The sequence below is a fragment of the Bubalus kerabau genome, chromosome 17, assembly GCF_029407905.1.
Source record: "Bubalus kerabau isolate K-KA32 ecotype Philippines breed swamp buffalo chromosome 17, PCC_UOA_SB_1v2, whole genome shotgun sequence".
In the NCBI taxonomy this organism is placed as follows: domain Eukaryota; kingdom Metazoa; phylum Chordata; class Mammalia; order Artiodactyla; family Bovidae; genus Bubalus; species Bubalus kerabau.
Window position 1 is genome coordinate 24,926,416 of NC_073640.1, and position 22,364 is coordinate 24,948,779.

A 22,364-nucleotide genomic window follows, 5' to 3' on the forward strand; every position below is an offset into this window, starting at 1 on the left:
GATGGACTTTTGTTGCAAAATAATACTCCTACTTATTAATACTATAGCCCTTTATAAACCAAAGAGGACTAGAAATAAAGTGATTCATATAGATTTGAAAAGAGAAAGCAAAGAAAAATGAAGTTTAAGCCAACTGGGCAACTAAGAACAGAACAAATACGTCACTTAGGGGTAAATGTAAATTCACCCTATGGGGGAAGAATGAATCAAATAATTATTTGCAAGTCTCACATAAAATTAAAAAATATAAAAGGAGAATTCCCTGGCGGTCCACCGGTTAGGACTCCGCTTCCATTGAAAAGGGCGCTGGTTGAATCCCTGATGGGGGAAATAAGGTACCACAAACCACTGCAGCTCGGACAAAAAAGAAATATAGGAAAGAACTAGAATTCGTAAGAGTGATGCCAAAATTTGAATTTAGGCAGACAGGCCCTTACTATTACCTTGGTTTTTCAGATTAGGACACGCAGATGATAAGTATTATTTCTGAGGACACTTTGAACAGTAAACCTTCACGTGTCAACGTTTCTTAGATACTTTCTCTTCAGTACAACCCTGCTGAATGGGTCTCTCGATGAAGAGGTGCTTGAAATGTAGAGAAGTCGGTTTTATTTTAGGCCAAGGGAGAAGACGCGAGATGACTTTTTTTAAAAATATGATTTTTGATCCCCGTGGGTCTCCGGCCTGGACTACATTTCCCGGCAGGCCGTGCACGGAACTACGGGTGCCGGCTTGAGGTCCAGCGCCGTTGGCGGCGGCGCAGTCGCCGAGAGGGCGGCCGACCGGCGGGCGCTTCGCGGTTTGAATGGCTGCGGGCCCGGGCCCTCGGCTCACCTGAGGACCCGCCGCACAGGTGTACGCTATGCCGTCGGGAGGCGACCAATCGCCGCCGCCCCCGCCTCCCCCTCCGGCGGCGGCGGCCTCAGATGAGGAGGAGGAGGACGATGGCGAGGCGGAGGACGCCGCGCAGCCGTCCCGGTCGCCGGCCCCTCAGACTCAGCAGCGGTTTGACGAGCTGTGCAGCCGTCTGAACATGGACGAGGCGGCGCGGGCCGAGGCCTGGGAGAGCTACCGGAGCATGAGCGAGAGCTACACGCTGGAGGTGCGCCCGGGGGAGGAGACCAGCGGCTTTCGGGGCCTAGCGGTCCCGCCCCGCCGCGGGGGATGGGGGCCCTTCTCTCTCCGGCTCGGGCGCCCCGCGGGGGAACCCCCCAAGTCAGCCCCGGCTCTCCCTTCCCCAGCCTGGAGCGGGAAGGAAGTCCTTTCTGCCCACTTTCGTCTTGGAAACCTGGCTTTTGAAAAGCCCTTAGCGGTCCTAAAAGTGAACTCTGTCTCGGTGCTCTTCCCTCTCCGATTCCGAAGGGGGAACAGCCTTTGCCCTGAATTAGCACCTCGAGGCTGAGGTCGTGCTGGGGTCTGATTACAAAAATACAGCCATCTGGTTGGCAGACTGAACAGGTGCAGTTGTCAGGACCATACTCAAAAGGGATGGGGGTGGGGGGCTTCCCTGCGCTAGCGCTGAAATTAACCCGATTTTAGCGTCTGCGTTTCCAGGCTTCTCCTTAAGTTCTTTGCAAGCTGTACCTAATTGCCTTTGTCCAGGCATTGCCATTTCAGTAAATGCTTTACGTTTCGGGCTGTGTTTGTGTATTTGTAAACAAAGACGAATCTTCCCGTGAGCGGATGAAACGGGCTTTCTGCCTACCTGGATATAGGCTCATATCTGTCTCTAGGAAGTCAGGACTGCGGCGATCTTGAGGACCTATTGGTCACCCCAGACACTGCACAGGATTCTTAAGAGTCGCTGTCATCTAGACATGTTTTGTCCCTTTCTTCGGACGGGGCTTGCAATTAGAAAAATGGCCATTCTAGCCAGTGAGGCTCAACTCTGTAGGCACCTCCCCTTTACGGGCCAATGGGAAGTGACACGGAAGTCTGTATTGTTTATCCGCTGTCTGACTGCCCGTGGGAGTGATATTTAAACTGCGGGCCATATGATTTTCTTAAGTTGTTTAATAGTTTGTGGAAAGAGTAGGGCAAATAGGTTCAGAATGGGAACGCTAACCGAGGTGTTATTTAACTGTAATACGGTGTTTTGCCTGTGTGGCACTCATTAAGTTTATTCTTATTATTTTTTATTCTTGCATTAATAGAATTTTAATTTAGTTACATCTGGGGGAGGCGGGGAGCTAGTAATGTACTGGCTTTAGAACCTGACAGGTCTTGGTGACTTCGGGCAATTTACTTAACCACTCCAAACTCAGTTTTGTGATATGTCAACTTGAGATATTTGTACCTACTTTACACAGCTGTTCTGAAGGTTAAGTAAGGTAATGTGGAATTTCTGGAGCATAAAGCATTCATGGATAGTGCTTTAGAATTTACAAAGCTCTTTCACATGCTTAGGTGATATGACTGAATAGGCCGTGTTATTGTTTATTTCCTAGTGGTTCCTGTGACAAAAGAGAAGGACTATTTTTGGTGATGGGCATAAGTGCCTCCAAATAAGCTCTTATTTTACCCTCAGGGTAACCTTGTAAATTAAATAGAAAAAGCATAATTTTACACTTTTTATGCTTAACTCACAGTGGTTAAGTCATATGAAGCCCAGGGTTATATAAACAAATGACAAATAATAGATGGTTCAGTTCCGTTCAGTCACTCAGTCATGTCTGACTCTTTTCGACCCCATGAATTGCAGCACAACAGGCCTCCCTGTCCATCACCAACTCCCAGAGTTCACTCAGACTCACGTCCATCGAGTCAGTGATGCCATCCAGCCATCTCATCCTCTGTCGTCCCCTTCTCCTTCTGTCCCCAATCCCTCCCAACATCAGAGTCTTTTCCAATGAGTTAACTCTTCGCATGAGGTGGCCAAAGTACTGGAGTTTCAGCTTTAGCATCATTCCTTCCAAAGAAATCCCAGGGCTGATCTCCTTTAGGATGGACTGGTTAGATCTCCAGTCCAAGGGACTCTCAAGAGTCTTCTCCAACACCACAGTTCAAAAGCATCAATTCTTCGGCACTCAGCTTTCTACACAGTCCAACTCTCACATCCATACGTGACCACCGGAAAAACCATAGCCTTGACTAGACAGACCTTTGTTGGCAAAGTAATGTCTCTGCTTTTGAATATGCTATCTAGGTTGGTCATAACTTTTCTTCCAAGGAGTAAGCGTTTTTTAATTTCATGGCTGCAATCACCATCTGCCGTGATTTGGGAGCCAAAAAAATAAAGTCTGACACTGTTTCCACCATTTCCCCATCTATTTCCCATGAAGTGATGGGACCAGATGCCATGATCTTCGTTTTCTGAATGTTGAGCTTTAAGCCAACTTTTTCACTCTCCTCTTTCACTTTCATCAAGAGGCTTTTTAGTTCCTCTTCGCTTTCTGCCATAAGGGTGGTGTCATCTGCATATCTGAGGTTGTTGATATTTCTCCCAGCAATCTTGAGTCCGGCTTGTGCTTCTTCCAGTCCAGCGTTTCTCATGAGGTACTCTGCATATAAGTTAAATAAGCAGGGTGACAACATACAGCTTTGAAGTACTCCTTTTCCTATTTGGATCCAGTCTGTAGTTCCATGTCCAGTTCTAACTGTTGCTTCCTGACCTGCATATAGGTTTCTCAAGAGGCAGCTCAGGTGGTCTGGTATTCCCATCTCTTTCAGAATTTTCCACAGTTTATTGTGATCCACACAGTCAAAGGCTTTGGCATAGTCAATAAAGCAGAAATAGATGTTTTTCTGGAACTCTCTTCCTTTTTCGATGATCCAGTGGATGTTGGCAATTTGATATCTGGTTCCTCTGTCTTTTCTAAAACCAGCTTGAACATCTGGAAGTTCACGGTTCAGGTATTGCTGAAGCCTGGCTTGGAGAATTTTGAGCATTACTTTACTAGCATGTGAGATGAGTGCAATTGTGCGGTAGTTTGAGCATTCTTTGGCCTTGCCTTTCTTTGGGATTGGAATGAAAACTGACCTTTTCCAGTCCTGTGGCCACTGCTGAGTTTTCCAAATTTGCTGGCATATTGAGTGCAGCACTTTCACAGCATCATCTTTCAGGATTTGAAATAACTCAACTGGAATGCCATCACGTCCACTAGCTTTGTTCGTAGTGATGCTTTCTAAGGCCCACTTGACTTTGGACTCCAGGATGTCTGGCTCTAGGTGAGTGATCACACCATCGTGATTATCTGGGTCGTGAAGCTCTTTTTTGTACAGTTGTTCTGTGTATTCTTGCCACCTCTTCTTAATATCTTCTGCTTCTGTTAGGTCCATACCATTTCTGCCCTTTATTGAGCCCATCTTTGCATGGTTAGTTATTTTTTAAAATATGTGTATGATTGCTCAATTTTTAAAAAAAGACTTTGATCTCAGATTCTTAGATCAGTTTACCCAATAAGTAAATCAGTATTTATTTATTTTCCAAATACTTGTTGATCACCTGTTGTTTGCCAGACACTCGTATCCAGGTGCTGGGCATAGAGCAGTGCACAAAAGCATCAAAATCCCTGCCCTTGTGGAACCAGTAGTCAGGCATGCTGTCAGATCATGTGGGGTGTCAGTCTCATGGAAGTGTACAGTGGAAAATAAAACTCATTTGATATTTAATATAGAATACTGGTTATAGACTTTTATCTTTTGATTTCTTGTATTTTCTGTCCTTGTTGGGACTTCTAAGGTATATGTTCTGAGAGAGAGAGAGAGAACCACGTGGAATCCCTATTGCCTTTCATCATCTTGAAAGTTGCATCATTTCATCTGTGCTGTTGGTGGAGCCAGATGAAAGTGAAAGAACAAACTTATACTTCTCCTTGGAAGAATGTGTTATAAAAGCATTTGGGACAGGAACATCATTGAAAATGCAGTTTCCCACAAGCATTTTTCAGCTGAAATATGTATAGTTCATTAGCTCAAACTCAATTTCTTTTTTTTTTTTTTTTTACAGGGAAATGATCTTCATTGGTTAGCATGTGCCTTATATGTGGCTTGCAGAAAATCTGTGCCAACTGTAAGCAAAGGGACAGTTGAAGGAAACTATGTATCTTTAACTCGAATCCTGAGATGTTCAGAGCAGAGGTAACTATGTTAGAGTTGTTAAAGTGCGGCTAGTGACAGTAGGAATCCTGTTTCACTTTCTGAGCCTTTGTGCCTGTGGAATGCTAAATTTAGAAATTAGGTCATGGTTTTCCTTTGCCACATCTAAGTTAGTACCCATTATATTTTATTTCTTTGGAGAAAAATATTTAAATTTTAATGTATTTAACACTTAAATGAGGAGTTTACTATTAAAGGTTATGACTTATTGTAATTATTGGGAGAATTCTAAGTAAAGATACTCTAAGTTGAAAAGATAAATATTTTATGGTATTAAACCAGCAACTATATGCACAGGACTGGTGTCTTCTATAAGTAATGTGTAAATACTCAGTTTCCTGTTTGGGGGATAAGTAACACTATTACAATATCAGAGAGAAGGCCAAAGAATATTTTGAGAAGGAAGAAATTGCTTTTTCTTTCTGTTGTGTAATTGAATTGATTATGTTTCATTATTTGGGCACTTTGGGTTAATTTTCTCATGGCTTATTAAAGGCTGGTGGGAAAAGGATGTTTGGCATTTTGGAGGAAATACCACTGTCAAAACTTAATGGACCTAGTGGTTTAAAAAAAAATCACTTATTTTAAAATAATTAACAAGAAATGTAATCTTTTAGCTGTAGTCTGTTTATTAATCTTGAATTTCATCCTGAGTTATATTTAGGCCTAAGAACAAGAGGCAATTGATAAAGAATTGAACACCTCGGCTATAAACCTTAAAAAAGGTGCTAAGTATAATCATTGCAAAGAAGCAAAGTGGAGACAGAGTAATCTAGTTAAATGACAGATAAGGAACTTTAGAAGCAAAGGTCAGATTATGGAATAATCATTATAGACTTTACTAGACTAAACTTATCTAATACTTTAACACAAGTAATTTCTCAGACTTCAGTTGTATTTCCATTTCAAAAACTCAGTTTTTAACTTCTTACCTATGGGTTCAGGTTATTTACTTTTCTGCCATAATGGACTAAATGAATTAAAAGCAAAGAGCAGTTTGGGAGAAGATATTTACAAGGTAACAATGGTCAATATCAAGAATTAAATAAAGAACCACTACTACTACTAACTGCTACTACTGCTAAGTCGCTTCAGTCGTGTCCGACTCTGTGCGACCCCATAGATGGCAGCCCACCAGGCTCCCCTGTCCCTGGGATTCTCCAGGCAACAACACTGGAGTGGGTTGCCATGTCCTTCTCCAATGCATGAAAGTGAAAAGTGGAAGTGAAGTCGCTCAGTCGTGTCCGACTCTTCGCAACTCCATGGACTGCAGCCCACAAGGCTCCGCCCATGGGATTTTCCAGGCGAGAGTACTGGAGTGGGGTGCCATTGCCTTCTCCACTAACACTAGTTAATAATTGACAAATAGCTACTAAAAAATGGGAAAAGTATATGATTTCACAAAAGCCTAAACTCAAGTAGCTAATAGATGTAACAAATATATTCAATCTCACTAGTAATCAAAGAAGCTCAAAGTAAAAATTAGATATTATTATTTCATTCTCATCAGATTGGGGAAATTTGGAGTCTCATAATACCATTATTTGGGCTTCCCACGTGGCGCTAGGGGTAAAGTACCTGCCTGCCAATGCAGGAGAGGTAAGAGGCGTGGGTTCGATCCCTGGGTCGGGAAGATCCCCTGGGGAAGGGCATGGCAACCCACTCCAGTATTCTTGCCTGGAGAATCTCATGGACAGAGGAGCCTGATGAGCTATAGTCCACAGGGTCGCACAGAGTCAAACACAGTTGACTGGAGCAACTTAGCATGCACGCACAGTACCATTATGCAGGGAAACAGGAACTCTGTTGCTAATGTACAGTAGAGAGAGTTTAAATTGGCACAGTCACTCTAGTGGGAAATTTGGCAGCAGCCAGTAAAGTTGAAGATGCATATTCTCTGACTCAGCAATTCTATTTCTTGGGGATAATTTTTAAAGAAATTCCAATATACATGTATAAAAATGTGTTCCTTATAGCATTTTTTGTTACAGAGAAAAATTAGAAGCCTCAGTTTCCATTGGTTGGGGAGTAAATGCAAAAAATAGTAGTTCATATGGAGGAATATTTTTAGCAATTAAAATGAATGAATTCGATCTATCCATATCAACATTAATCTGATAAACAATATTGAATGGGGAATTCTCTGATGGTTCAATGATTAAGACTTCACACTCTCACTGCAGGGGGTGTGAGTTTGATAGGGAACTAGGATCCCACATGTTGCAGGATAAGGCCAAAAAACAAACAAAAAGCCATTATTGAATGGAAAAGTAAGTTATAGAATGCTACTTACAGTATACTATTTATATAAAATTTTAAAATCAGACATACAAAAGATACTGTTGCTGGGTACGTATATAACCACATAGTACGTATAAAATCTTGGATGAGAAGGACTCAGACTGTAGAATGATGGTTATCTTTGGGGAAGAAGAGTGAGAAGGATTGGGGAAGAGTACAAATGAGAACTTTGGCTGTTTCTATAGAATCTGAAGTAAACATGTCAAAATTTATGTGCTGCGTTAATATCCGTTGAATCCGTTGGTACATGAATGTTGGTTTTGTTTGTTCTCTGGTTACTTACTTATTTTATAGCGTGGGTGTGTATTTCATAATTTAAAAAACCTTTAATCTCAGAAAAAGAGATTAGGAAAGTTTTGGATTAGGAAAGATTTGGAAGATGAGAGAAATAAACCGACCTGTGAGACTAAGCTAGTCAGTCATGAGTTGTGATTTTATGTCACTGAAAGTAATAGTGAGGTAATGTTGATTTACTTTTATTTACCTATATTTGTATTAATTATGAAAATCTCACTTTTTATTTTTACTATCAGCTTAATTGAATTTTTTAACAAGATGAAGAAATGGGAAGACATGGCCAATCTCCCTCCACATTTCAGAGAACGTACTGAGAGATTAGAAAGAAACTTTACTGTTTCTGCTGTAATTTTTAAGAAATATGAACCCATCTTTCAGGACATTTTTAAATATCCTCAAGAAGAGCAGCCGCGTCAACAGAGAGGAAGAAAACAGCGGTATGTGTTTCTATTTGTTGAGCGGGAATACACACTCTTCTGTCTGTGCTCCAGTTTTGATCCCTTGGTCTGCGTCCCTCAGTTTATTTTGCTAGTCCTAAGAAATCAATGTGATTTCATAAGTAATCTTTTTTTTTCTCATCATAATTTCTTGCTTTTCATTTTATTTTAGCTCTGAAGAGTTTAGCTTCTTTCATGTTGCAAAATGCGTGGAATCTTTGTTCATATAAACTTTTCCTTCTAGCAGCCAGCAATGCAACAACGGGACTGTCGGTGCTCTCACCAGTTAGCCACCTTGGGTATAGAATTTGATTACTTAATTTTCTTCTATTGACTATTGACTTTTTCTATGATTTTCTACATATTATAATGCATATAAACTCTTTATTTGACTTTTATGTCAAACTGAGTAAATTCCCCTGAAAAGGCTTCTCCTTGTATTTGGATGTTTACAACCAGTGAAAAGTAGAGAAATTCGGTTGGGGGAGAGTAGTCTAATTGAAACTGTCATGAAATTGTGCTCTGACTATGTCTGTAAAGTCTGAAAACGTACTCTGGCTCAATGTCTTCCATCTTTCCTGGCAGATAAGGGCAGCTATGGGATACAGATTCTCTACTTTTCTCAGCAAAGTTGTTTCATAAAGTAGAAGAGGAAATAGAACTAGAAAGATGCTGACAAGAAAAGTAGGGGAAAGGGAGTTATTATAATTGAATGAATAAAGTTTGCTTCTCTTTCAATATATAAAAATGTTCCCAAATTGTGATGGCTGTTTATAGTAAGTAAGCATCTTTAAGAAATAAAACAATGTACATTTTTATATAGTTGACCCCACTGCTATGGAAGCAGCCAGTCTGCTTTGCTTGCAGTTTTGGGGAATTGTCTGTTTATAATGAAGTATTCTAAAGTTTGGATACAAGCTTCTTTCTGAGTCTGAATGAGCTGATAGGATCATTTATAGAAAAATATAGAGTATCTTCTTTCCTTAAAGTGTTGCAGAAAATGATTTAAGATTGCATTTGCTTTGATATATATTATTACATATAATATATATATTATCAGTTTAGTTCAGTCGTGTCCAACTCTTTGCGACCCCAGCATGCCAGGCCTCCCTGTCCATCACCAACTCCCGGAGTTCACCCAAACTTACGTCCGTTGAGTCGGTGATGCCATCCAACCGTCTCATCCTCTGTCATCCCCTTCTCCTCCTGCCTTCAATCTTTCCCAGCATCAGGGTCTTTTCAAATGAGTCAGCTCTTCACATCAGGTGGCCAAAATATTGGAGTTTCAGCTTCAACATAAGTCCTTCCAATGAACACCCAGGACTGATCTCCTTTAGGATGGACTGGTGGGATCTCCTTGCAGTCCAAGGGACTGTCAAGAGTCTTCTCCAACACCACAGTTCAAAAGCATCAATTCTTCAGTGCTCAGCTTTCTTTATAGTCCAACTCTCACATCCATACATGACCACTGGAAAAACCATAGCCTTGACTAGACGGACCTTTGTTGACAATGTAGTTCTATAATATATATTATAGAATTTTCTTAATTATATATGTATATATATTATATTGCTGGAGAAGGAAATGGCAATCCACTCCAGTATTCTTGCCGGAAAATTCCATGGACAGAGAAGCCTGGCAGGCTACAGTCCTTGGGGCTGCAAAGAGTGGGCCACAACTGAGTGACTGAGCACATACATATTATATTAGGTGTATATATTACTTAATTCTAATTAAGAAAATTCTAAGAAAAGTTTACTAAAAGGTCTACATTTATATCACCCTAAAAGGCAATGGCACCCCACTCCAGTACTCTTGCCTGGAAAATCCCATGGACAGAGGAGCCTGGTAGGCTGCAGTCCATGGGGTTGCTGAGAGTCAGACACGACTGAGCGACTTCACTTTCACTTTTCACTTTCATGCACTGGAGAAGGAAATGGCAACCCACTCCAGTGTTCTTGCCTGGAGAATCCCAGGGATGGGGGAGCCTGGTGGGCTGCCAGATGTCTATGGGGTCGCACAGAGTCGGACACGACTGAAGCGACTTAGCAGCAGCAGCAATCATAGTAATAATAATTCATACCATTTAGTGAGCACTTATTGTGGTGCAGGGACTCTGCTAAGACTTAAATTAAGCATGTATTACTTGATTTAATCACTACTTCAGCTTCATGAGGTTGATACTGTTGTTACAGGTGGGGGGAACCAAGCCTTTCAAAGGCTAAGTGATTTGGCCAAGGTCACACAGTAAGTGTGGAGCTCTTACTGAAACTTAAAGAGTCTGCCTGAGAGCCCATCTTCTTCTTATAAACTGTTCTTTGAAAATTTGTCATTGACTATTGAGAGTTTACTATATGAACTACTTTGTTAGGTATTATGTAGGACACAAATATTAAAAGTAAAAACAGGCCAAAACCCAAACCCACAGTTACTGTCTTTTGAGAGCTTACAGTAAGTATTATAAGGGAGAGGCACGTATAAATACAAAAGATAATAGAAATGTAGGACTTCTGAGGCAAAAATAATTCACTCTGTATAAGCCCGTTAGGTAATGTTCCATGGAAGAAGTAGAAACATGTCTGAAAGTATGGGTAGGATTTTGGTAACCATCATTGGGTACCCATTTTGGTGACTTTGGAGAGATAGATGTTCTTCTATGCAGAGGATGAAGAATGAAAATACCACAGCAGCAAAGAGGAAATTTGGCTTAAGTTGGTTGTTTGTTCCAGAGTTTTCAAGTTACAGAGCCAGTTTTGGGAGTATCTTAATTTTATTTTCTTCCTTCCAGTTTTATTGAGATAGAATTGACATACAGCACTATATAAATTTAAGGAGTGCAGTGTAATGATGTGACTTATGAAATGATGACCACAATACGTTTAGTGAACATTCAGAATCTCACATAGCAATACAAAATTAAATAGAAAAAAAAATGCCTTCTGATAAGAACCCCTTAAGATTTATTCTCATAACAACTTGCATATATTAACCTACAGCAGTGTTAATTATATTTATTATGTTGTACATTACATCCCTATCTTGTAACTGAAAGTTAGAATGGCTTGAGGGTTAAGCCTAAAAGTTTGACTTTTATCTTGGTAGGCATCAAAACTACGCAGTTTGTCATGTGTCTGTGATGGGAAGCCTGCTGTTTAAAGCAGGGCCATGATGTTTAACCCTTGCCATCAACTGGTGAATGAAGCCCTACAATGTGCTACCCAAGGAGAAGTATCTTTTAGTGGATGAGGAGACTAGACACATGGAGAGCAAGGGTACCGAGTTAATGACAGTGTGGGAACTAAACTCCAGTCTTCAGCTTCTTCTCCTCAAAACACCTTGTAAGAATAAGTGTACTGGGATATGGAGCCAACACATGTCTGATCTAAACATTGGCAGAGGTTTTGGTAGAAAAGCCAGTTTAAAACAGGTCTAAAACTCCCTTTAGCAGATGACTTAGCAAATACAACAGGTACTCTTTTATTTTTTTCTCCGTCTTCTTCCCTACAACAGTACCTACAACAGGTACTCTTAATGATCAAAATATAAGGAATTATAGGAAGCCCAGAATTTCCACTGAAAAGTCCTCTCGTAGGCCTTCCCTGGTGGTCCAGGGGTTAAGACTCTGTGCTTCCACTGCAGGGGGCACAGGTTTGATCCCTGTTTGGGGTAAGATCCTGCATGTCGTGCAGCATTCTCCCCCAAAAAAGTCTTTTCATGACTAATATAATCTGGAATGTATTTAGAGAGTGAGGGTTTACAGTTCATCAGCTGTGATGGAAAAAAATCGGAGGACTGTCTGACTGCATGAGTGTGTGCCAAGCCGCTGCCGTCATGTCCGACACTATGTAGCCCGCCAGGCTCCTTTGTCCATGGGATTCTCCAGGCAAGAATACTGGAGTGGGCTGCCATTCCCTTCTCCAGGAGATCTTCCTTACCCAGGGATCAAACTCACATCTTTTACATCTCCTGCATTGGTAGTCAGATTCTTTACCACTAGCGCCACCTGGGAAGCCAATCTGACTGTATACATGGGTCTTCAAGCAACATTAGCCTTGCTGATGTCATCAAAAGAGCTATTGTTATTTTGTTCATTTCATTCTTATTGTTATTTTGTTCATACCCTTATTCTAACAAGGTGCTTTGAGGAGAAGAAGCTGAAGACTGGGGTTTAGTTCCCACACTGTCCTTAACTCTGTACACTTGCTCTCCATGTGTCTTAGTCGCCTCATTCGCTACAAGATCCTTCTCCTTGGTTATATTATAGGGCTTTATTCACCAGTTGATGGCAAGGATTAAACATCATTGCCCTGCTTTAACGAACTCGTTAAAAAATAGAACTCGTTTTATTTTCTGCCTTAGCTATCTTGACCTGGAAAAGCTTCTACAGTTCTTCAGAATTTTTCTTCTGAGCGAGCTTTCCCTTGCTCCCAGCTGTTTCCTTACCTGTGTTCGACTGGAGCAGAACTTCTTGCACGTTTTCCATGAGAAATGAATCTGCTGTCAATCCCTCCAACTGTGGGTTTTGTTTCTCACCCAGTTTACAGTCGTGTGTCATGTCTTTTTCTGATTCTTCTGTTATCTCATGACTTTTTTCTCCCCCCAAAGGCGACAGCCCTGTACCGTGTCTGAAGTTTTCCATTTTTGTTGGGTGCTTTTTATATATGCAAAAGGTAAGGAAAGAGTAATATTTATTTCAATATCAGCTTACTTAAAAGTTCAGGTACTGCTACTGTCAACCTATAATGTGTATCAGGAAAAGATGCTCACTGAAAAATTTCTCGAGGATTTGAAGCCCACTTTCTTTAAGTATTGCCATTTTATAAATCTTTTGAATTTCTTTTCTTTCTTTATTTTTTCCTTTGATATTTTCTCCCTTCCTCCTTCTCTATCTCCCTCTGTTTTTTTAAAAAAATTTATTTATTCATTTATTTATTTTTGGCTGCGCCGGAACTTTGTTGCTGTGCACGAGCTTTATCCAAAAGTTGTGGCGAGCAGGGGCTGCTCTCGAGCTGCGGTGCGCAGGCTTCTCATTGCAGTGGTCTCTCTTGCGGAGCACAGGCTCGAGGGCGCTCAGGCTTCAGCGGTTGTGGTGCACTGGCCTAGCAGCTCCGCAGCACTGGGTTTCTTTGCAATATACCAAATATCATACATTAAATGGAATATCCTTTAGTTTTGTTCTTACACAACATCTTTTCCAAAACACATTATCTCTGAATTATGGGCTGAAAACACATTAGTGTGTCTGTGCTTTTGTCTTGGACTTATACTTTGCACAAGACATGCATTACATAATGGAGTGAGACTAATCATTCTCAAAGTAATTTAGATTACTTTTTATGCCTTGTTCAGATAAACATGCTTGATCAAATGCCTTTAGATACAACTCATTTTTGCTGCCCTCTCTTCTCACTTAACCTGCCCAAGGTCTGCATTCAGTGAAATACATTTTTATGACTATCATTGTCCTTTCTTTGTTTCTATATAAAAATGATTCTTAGTAATTTAAGGAAGAAAAGAAAGTATAGTTCCTTAGCTTTTTCTGTAGACTGTGTAGAATGCCTTTGGCATTAAGATAGCCTAATAAAACGGAAAGTTAAAATCAAAGAATTATAGAGCTGAAAGGTGTTTCTTCAGTAGGAGAGATTCTCACTATTAGGTCAGCTTGCCCAGTGTATTTATTTTAAAGAGTAAGTTACTGAGGCCCAGAGACCAGCTGCTGGAGAAGAGCTGGGGTGTGAGTCCACGTCTTCTAGCTCTTGGCCTCATGCGGGGCGTGTGGGCCTCCAGCAGGGCTGTGTCGCTCTGTTGGTGTCACTGTGATTTGTCTGATTGTTATAGGTTAAAACTTATCCTGCCTTCCCCAAGCTGCATGCTTGACTGAAAAGAAAAATAATCTTTCCTTGTCAGAAGTAAGCTCTTGGTTACTTTTGCTTTCCATCACACCGCATGTTTCTTTAGTGCAGATGAAGGTGGTATGATCAGTGGCATGAAATGTAGAACATCTTCAGAGCACATAACTGTTTTCATGATGGTTTGAACATTTGCTGCCCCTTGGCTTACTGTGGCTGGTGTTATATATGATATTAACCTGGGCAGTAGGTTATGGGCAGGTATATCTAACTTAGAGGATTTTTATCTGTTTTATGTCTTTTATGGTATATGTACACTTGGAGGTAAGTATTTAGTACTGGTATATAAATTACTGGAAAAGAAGTGTATTGCCCTCAAGTAGGTTTTGGTCTCAGTTGAGCAACTGGGGTGGCATATTTTTGTCTCCACAGTTATCTCAGTGTTTGAATTTTATCTTACTGTTATTAATTCTGTGTGTAATTATTTGGTCTGAAGAGCCTTTGTCCACTCACAGTCCAGTGCTGTGATCATTTATGCTTCACTACGATATTTTCCAGTAGAGGAGATTAGTTGGTTTTCTTCAGTTCTTGATTTCATTATTTGGTGGGGGGAAGTGTATTCTTTATGGGCATCTTTTTCATGACTTTGTGTGCAACGGTGGGCATCCCAGACGATCTCATTCCTGATAAATAAGCCAACATTTGCCTGTTATCTTTGTTGACTTCCAATGGCAAGTACATACCGGTGACAAGTTTGGGCTTGTCATGCAGGGCTTTGTGGCCTGAAGACTGTTAGGCACCACTTCCTGTTTTACATGATATCCCAAGTCTTTAGTCAGATTATCTTTGTTGATTGAAAGATAAAATATTTCACAAAGTGGGATTTATTTCTAAAGTCAGGATTGGAAAGGTAGACTCTGTCATGTTAGGAGAGTTCTGGAATTTAGATTCTGATCTTTAGGGGCATTTAAGTTTCTCGTAAGAAGTTACTGGGCTGCAGGTTTTTTCCTTCTATGGCAAGTGCACACCAGCGACAAGTTTAGGCTTGTCAGAGTGATGGGCTTTTTAATTTGAAACTGGTAGGTACCACTTCCTGTTTTACATTTGAGGAATTGAGTGTATTTTAATATTAAGCATCTTTATAGTCAAACCAAGCAAGTTAGTTTGGTTATATGAATGCAGAATTTAACCTACTAATTATCATTTATGTTTTTGGCAACAGAAAAATATTTTTTTCTCTTTCTTTAATTCATTTAAATTGATTTGTTGAAATGTTTCACCTATTAAAAAAAATGAATTTCTTATCCTGGTATGCTGAGGTAAGTGGTAACTTTCTTTAGAGGAAAGAAGAAAAAAAGCCTGAAACCAAGTAGTATGAGTGTGTGTTTGTATTTAGTGTGAAAATGTCGAGGCTTAGAAATAATTCTTCAGATGTATGTTAGCTATTTAGATTGAATTCATCCGTTACTATGAGAATGTAAAATCAATATGGAGCATATATAAGCAGTGTTTAATGGAAAGAGGGATATGCTTAAAGATACAGAATATCTAGAACTATATTTTAATTTCTAAGAATAACTCTTAACTGCCTGTAAAAACCTGTTTTCAATGTTAGGGATAAACCAGAACTACAAAAGTTATATATTTCTATAGGTTTAGGTTTTTGGTTTATTTTTTTCTGTTACCAGGCATCAACAATTATTCCCAGGATATTTTCTCTAGAACTGAAATATATTTTATTGTGATCTTGTTGCGTTAGTTTGTATGAGCTTGTATTACTACTTCAAAAAGCATTGAACTATTACTGTTAGGAGTCTGATTATAGTTTCTGGTCTTTTTAAAGTACATATATGCTAAAAAATAATTATATTAATAATTTTTGAGCTTTTCCCAAATAAGTATTTATACCAGTTTTCCTGACAGAAAAGTATTTTCATATACAACAATTTCTTACAGCTTGAGATAATTTATGAAGTTGTGTTCAGAGTTTTCAAAAGAAAAACCAGTGAGAGCAAGTTTGGACAGGCATTTAATAAATGCTTATTTAACAACTATTAAGTGAATGGCATTTTTAGTGAAGTTTTGGTTTTTCTTAAACTCTTAGAAATTTATTAAACAATAAGTAATATTTCAAAATGTAAATTTGCCAAAATACTTTCTGTAGCTCTTGAGTCAGGCTTGCATATTGTTGTATAATGTCATTTTAATTAAAGGAAGAGATTATTTTTATAATATTGTAAAGTTGATGCAAATATGACTCTATAATTGTTTATAATCCTATAGGTAATTTTCCCATGATTAGTGATGATTTGGTTAATTCTTATCATCTTCTGCTGTGTGCTTTGGACTTAGTTTATGGAAATGCCCTTCAATGTTCCAATCGTAAAGAACTTGTGAACCCTAATTTTAAAGGTAAGTTTGTAAATCTGGGACTCAGATGACTCACATGTCTACACTATGTTTACTCTTGGGGGTTGTGTACATAGTACAGGTTTCCTAGCATCAGAGAACATAAATGCTTTTCCGCTCTTCATCACCATAGTTATCCCAGAGTACTTAGAACTAGGAGTTGAGCTCTCTGTAAAAATATTTGTAGAAAGAGAAATTGCAAATATCACAACGTTTTAGAAGTATTAGATGACAACTTTAGAAGTTTCTGAAATATATACTCAATGAGAAGTAGGAATTTAGAAATCTGGAGTAGCAACGATGACATTCGAGCTGACGGTGGTTTTGTGCATTGGCGAGTTTCATGCCTGACACACAGGAGGAGGTCAAAGAAGATTTATTGAAAGATTTATTCATTCAAATCTTTTCTGCAGAAGAGGAGTACCTATGGTTCTAAAATAATTAAAATGCATTTTCAACTCTAAAAGGTATGTGGAAATGATCATTATTTTGGTAATGCATTTAGTAGGATTTAAGGTGTAGAATTTCTATGAATGATATACAGTAAGAGGCCAAATTATGATTTATAAAGCAAATATTTAAAAAATACTTATTGAACTAGTATGTAATGTTCTTGCTGTTTGAATAATACCTTGATAGGATTCTGAGTGATTGTCAGTTTTGAAGGGGTTATGATTAGAATTTCAACTTGTCTGCCTCACAAGGTAGATTTTTAAAGTTAGTGGAATTAATTACTTCAGTTGCTCCTGGTTTGGTAAGTCTAATGTTCTCTGTATTCTGACCTTTCATTTATTTTCTCCCTAACTCCCTTTTGTATTTCTTTATCGCTGGTGCCCTTCATTTTTTTCCCTCTTCTTTTATTTATTATTTGTGTTTTTTTTCCTTTGCCTTGCATTGAGTCTAGGGCAAGAAGGGCTGTAAAGTAATATAATAAAAACATCTAACATAATTAAAGTATATAAAGAGTATGTGCTTTGAACAGTAACTTTTCTCAAAGTGACTTTTTTATTTGAATGTAACACTTTTCTGCAAAATTTTATCTGTTTTGTAGATACTATAGTAGTATAAAAATAATTTTTTAGTTTTTCTTTTTTAACTCTCTCCAGATATATAACTGAATAACTGAAACCTTTTGAGTCATAATAAAAGCTTTACTTCTATTTGCTATTTTTGAAGTGTATTTAAACAGTTAAATTAGCACCTTCCACTATTTCCTATACACGCATGTGCTAACAACTCCTGTGCTGATTAGACTCTCTGTTATTTATATTTTAATTTATTACAGTTAGGCTTGATGAATGCTACCTGATATCTCTGTTCTGTGCTTTTACCCATCATAGGTCTATCTGAAGATTTTCATGCTAAGGATTCTAAACCTTCCTCTGACCCACCTTGCGTCATTGAGAAACTGTGTTCCTTACATGACGGCTTAGTTTTGGAAGCAAAAGGAATAAAGGAACATTTCTGGAAACCTTATATCAGGAAGCTTTATGAAAAAAAGGTTTGTAAGTAGAAAGAAATGATTTGAAAATATTTTCTGGGTAAAGACTTGATTTAATATGATGACTTAAGGATCTTTTTTTTCATCATAGCTCCTTAAGGGAAAAGAAGAAAATCTTACTGGTTTTTTAGAACCTGGGAATTTTGGAGAGAGTTTGTGAGTACTTCTGTTATAAAAAGTGTTTTCATACTTTATGTGCTCAGGAAACATCAGAGTTTAATGTTTTTATTGTTTGAATCCTGGAAATTTAGAATATGTTTTGTGGCAGAATATAGGGATGCAGTAAAAAATTCTATCAACTCTTACTCAAAGCACATGTTTTGAAGTAGTTGAAAATTCTGCGGCTGTTCTTTAAAGTTTTGATAGTTAAGTTTTGGGATCATGATTTTTGAAAGAAATCCTTTTGGAACTACCCAGGTGGCGAATAGTGCTGTGGAAGCACTGAGGTCTTCACAGGTCCCTGGAGCAGCCAGGAGAGAGAACTCGGCTGGCAGCTTGGTACAGGGCACCCACCCTGGAATACTGTCAGCGAAATACACTTCTTGTACAAGGCGTGAGCACAGTGGAGCACGCCTGCATTTTTATACTCCTCAGTTTTTATCTTAGTGATCCCATTAAAATCTAACTTTCACAGAACTATTAGAATTTTTAGTAAATGAAAACAATGAAACAAGTAGCCTCACACAACTTCAAATGGCAGTTCTGCGGGTGTACATTTTGCCTGTTTTTTTTTTCCCCCCTCTAGTAAAGCCATCAATAAAGCCTATGAGGAGTATGTTTTATCTGTTGGGAATTTAGATGAGCGGATTTTTCTGGGCGAGGATGCTGAAGAGGAAATTGGGACTCTCTCAAGGTGCCTGAACACTGGTTCAGGAGCAGAGACCGCCGAGAGGGCGCAGATGAAACACATCCTGCAGCAGCACTTCGACAAGGTGAGCCGAGCCGAGCCCGAGAGAGAGCGCGAGGGCAGACGCGCGAGGGCCCGCTGTATTCTGGTAGTTGTGTGTGTGCGCGTTTTACTGGCTTCCAGTACGAAGAAGAAAATTCACATCTTACCTATCGCAGTTGAAAGTTTATCTCTGTCTTTATTATTTTAACTTTTGTTGACATTGACTTTCACAAGTTTTGGTTAGATCTGTGAAAAAGTTTAATATAAATTAAACGGATTTTAATGGATGCCTCATGCTGGTTGTTGGTTCTGAAAACAGAACCAGGGATATACAGCTGTTACATTACTGAACATAGCAGGCATTTTGAAAATGTTGATTGACCCGAATTAGTACCTTCATCTAAGACACAAGGGAAACTGAGAATCTGTAGCCTTTAAGAAAACTCTCTTAAACTGAGTTTCAGCATCATGTGTAATTTCAGGCAGGATGATGGAGACTGAGAGTTTCCATTCTGTTCTGTGGTGTTCATAGAAAATAAGCAACTCCTGACAGGTACTTCCAGAGGCAGTGTGGCTAATTCCAAGGGGTAACTCACCTGTAAGACCAGACTCAAGGCTGGTTTGCTTTTTTCATTCAGCAAATATTCTCAAGATATTCTATATACCAGGTTGTATCCTAGACACCGGGACTACACCAGTGAACAAAACAGCTATGAATATCCTGTTTAATATTCTGATGTGAGGAGATGGATAAGAGATAACCAAACAAGTAAATTTATAGTTATCAGATGATGATGAATGAAGAAAACTAAAATTGAGTGGTAGAGCAAAGTATTGAGGAGAAGAGAGAACAGGTGGGCCTGGGGCTCCTGGTGTAGATAGGGTGGTTGGAAAAAGCGTCTCTGAGGAGGTAGTATTAACGCAGACCTGAAGAAGGTGAGGAAGGAAGTTACGGGAACAGCTGGGACATGTTTCTGAAACCAAGACAACAGCAAGCACAAAGCCGCGAGGTACAGACATGGTTGGCTTTTTGGAGGAACAGTGAGTGAGAACACCAGTGTGGGAGAAATTGAATGAGTGAGAGAAACAATGACTGAGAAGTGCAGGGGGTGGGCCAAGGGGGCAGGCCAACCATAGAGGACTGTGAGAGCCATGGGAAGATGCTCACGTTTGCTCTGCTTGAGAGGAAAGCCGTTAGGAAGGTGTTGTAGAGAACAGTGACTGATGGAATCTGCTTTACATTTTTAAAAGGGCTCGTGAAGAGGTGGGATGGGGCAGGGGTGGGAGTAAGGAATTAAGAGGCTATTGCAGTGATTCTGGTGATAATTCATGGTGTCTTGAATCAGAGAAATGGTTGTATTTGGGCTCTGTTATGGAGACAGCATCCACAGAATTTACTGATGGCTTGGATCTGGGGTGTGCAAGAAAGAAAACAGTGAGGACTCCAGTTGGGTGCATGGTATAAAAGCTAATGTCCTTACAGATGTCTGGAAGGTCATCAGTGATCTAGCCCCACTCCCTCTCTGAATTCATCTCTCACCACCTCTTCCTCACATTTCCACTCATGTCACATTAACCTCCTTTTTCCTTCTTCAGATATGCCAAGCCTACTTCCAACTCAGAGCAAGCTGTTTCCTTGGCCTATGGTGTGTTTCTTCAAGATACTCATGTGGTTCACTTGTTCACTTCCTCCAGATCTCTAATAACCTGACTACCATATAAAATAATAACCACCAGCATCCTCCCATACCTCAGGACTTCCTTTCCCTCTCACTCTGTGATTAGTGTTAGTGTTAATCACTGTCTGATGGTAGGTAGGTAGGTAGGAAGAATCATTTATCTGAAGATGATAGAGAAAGACAGGAGGAGGAAGAGGGGAAGGAAGGATAGATGGGCTGTTTATCATCTGTCTCCTTGCATTAGAGTGTAAGCTTCATGAGGTCTGTGACGGGTGTTGTGTTCAGTGCTTGCAGGCATTACATAATTATTTACTATTGACAGTTACTGAGGGGAGAAAGAACAAGTCTAGGGGGGTGAAAATCAAAAGTTAGAGTTATGAGCATGTTCAATGTGAGATGTCTTTTAGACAGTCTAGTAGAGGAGCTAAGTAGGCAGTTAAGAGACACACAAGACTAGGGCTTTCCTGGTGGTCCAGGGGTTACGAATCCAGCTGCCAATGTGGGGGACACAGATTCAGTCCCTGGCCTGGAAAGATTCTACGTGCTGTGAACTAAGCAACTAAGCCCATGAGCTGCAACCACTGAGCCAACACGCCTAGAGCCTGTGCTTGCAACAAGAGAAGCCACCAGAATGAGAAGCTAAGCATCGCAACAAAGAGCAGCCCTCACTTGCTGCAACTAGAGAAGGCCTGCACACAGCAACAGTGACCCAGTGCAGCCAAAAAAAAAAGATGAATACATCTTTAATAAAGAGAGAGAGATGTAAGACTAGCGTTCACGGCAAATGTAAGGGCTATATATATAAGTACCTGTGTGGGTGCGCTCAGTCGTGTCTGACTCTCTGCAACCCCACGGACTGTAGCTTGCCAGGCTCACTCTGTCCATGGAGTGAGTTGCCATGCCCTCCTCCAGGGGATCTTCCCCATCCAAGGATCAAACCAGCATCTCTTATGTCTCCTGTATTGGGTTCTTTACCTCTAGCGCCACCTGTGAAGCCCATATGAAAGGACTTCACACACACATATACATAGAGTCATTAGGAACACAGACGGCTTTTAAAGTTATGGAATTAGGAGAGGTTACCTAGTAGTATGAGTTGACAGGCAATAAAAGAGGTCTAAGGAGTTAAAGACTCTTCTTGATCAGAATGCACAGGAAGTTTTAAGCTAAGAACTTAAACGAGGCTACTAAGAAGCCCTGTGCCGACCTTGAGGACGTGGGCAGGAAGTTGCTTGTGGTTGTCTTACCTCGTTTCCTTTGTGGAAGCGCTGCTGCGTGTAGGCACAGTGGTGAGATGCTGCTGGCTGCTGTTGCTTCTCCTCCCAGAGAGGCTCCGGGTCATACACAGGGAAGACGGTGGCTGCAAGAGAAGCTGCTCAGGGACTCCCCTGGTGGCCCAGTGGTTAAGACTCTGCTCCCAATGCAGGGGGCCCCGGTCTGACCCCAGTGCTGCAACTGAAGAACCTGCACATGGCAACAAAGATCCCAGGCGCGGCAACGAAGGACTGACGGAGCCAGGAGAAAGCTGTTAAGCACCGAGAGGAATCTCCTGAGTGTAATCAACCTCGATCATCTTATTGACCTAAAAAAACTATAGAATTAATTTCTTTGAAGCAGAGTGGAAGTCTTGGCTCTACTCTTAAGTCACAGAGAAAGCATATAGATTTATTTCTGTATAGTGGATTTCTGTGTTTTTCTGTATGTTGTGGAACTCGAACAGTTCTGTTGCCAGGTAAAATTTTTGGTGGGTGTTTTTACAGCTGTCTTTGGAATAAGTACATTCTACATAGGGAAACATAGTCTGTCTTGAGTATTAAAAAAACTCTTAAGCTATCATAACCTTTCAGAGTTTGTTGGAAATACAGAAAAAGATATGCATGCTTAAATTCTTTGGTGTCGAGTTGT

General features: G+C 40.1%; 1 protein-coding gene and 1 long non-coding RNA gene across 5 annotated transcripts in view; one reads left to right on the plus strand and one right to left on the minus strand.

Moving 5' to 3' along the window:
- The first annotated feature begins 761 nt into the window (after window positions 1-761).
- The window catches only part of RBL2 (RB transcriptional corepressor like 2), a 51,587-nt gene continuing 29,984 nt past the window's right edge, over window positions 762-22,364 (plus strand). For 2 of the 4 annotated variants that reach the window (XM_055553677.1, XM_055553676.1), the window contains exons 1-8: window positions 763-1,102; window positions 4,949-5,079; window positions 7,932-8,132; window positions 12,738-12,802; window positions 16,265-16,393; window positions 17,731-17,891; window positions 17,983-18,047; window positions 18,637-18,823. In XM_055553677.1, the coding sequence (XP_055409652.1) occupies window positions 863-1,102; window positions 4,949-5,079; window positions 7,932-8,132; window positions 12,738-12,802; window positions 16,265-16,393; window positions 17,731-17,891; window positions 17,983-18,047; window positions 18,637-18,823 (1,179 nt within the window). In that variant the 5' untranslated portion in view covers window positions 763-862. Of the gene's footprint in view, window positions 1,103-4,948; window positions 5,080-7,931; window positions 8,133-12,737; window positions 12,803-16,264; window positions 16,394-17,730; window positions 17,892-17,982; window positions 18,048-18,636; window positions 18,824-22,364 lie in introns of those variants that run through there. The other 2 variants (XM_055553678.1, XM_055553679.1) reach the window with 2 other exon arrangements.
- LOC129632217 (uncharacterized) lies at window positions 13,136-21,879 on the minus strand. The gene is made up of 3 exons (XR_008704429.1): window positions 21,707-21,879; window positions 21,269-21,446; window positions 13,136-13,256 (listed from the first exon to the last, which is right to left on the minus strand). It is a non-coding gene; the product is annotated as an uncharacterized LOC129632217 (long non-coding RNA).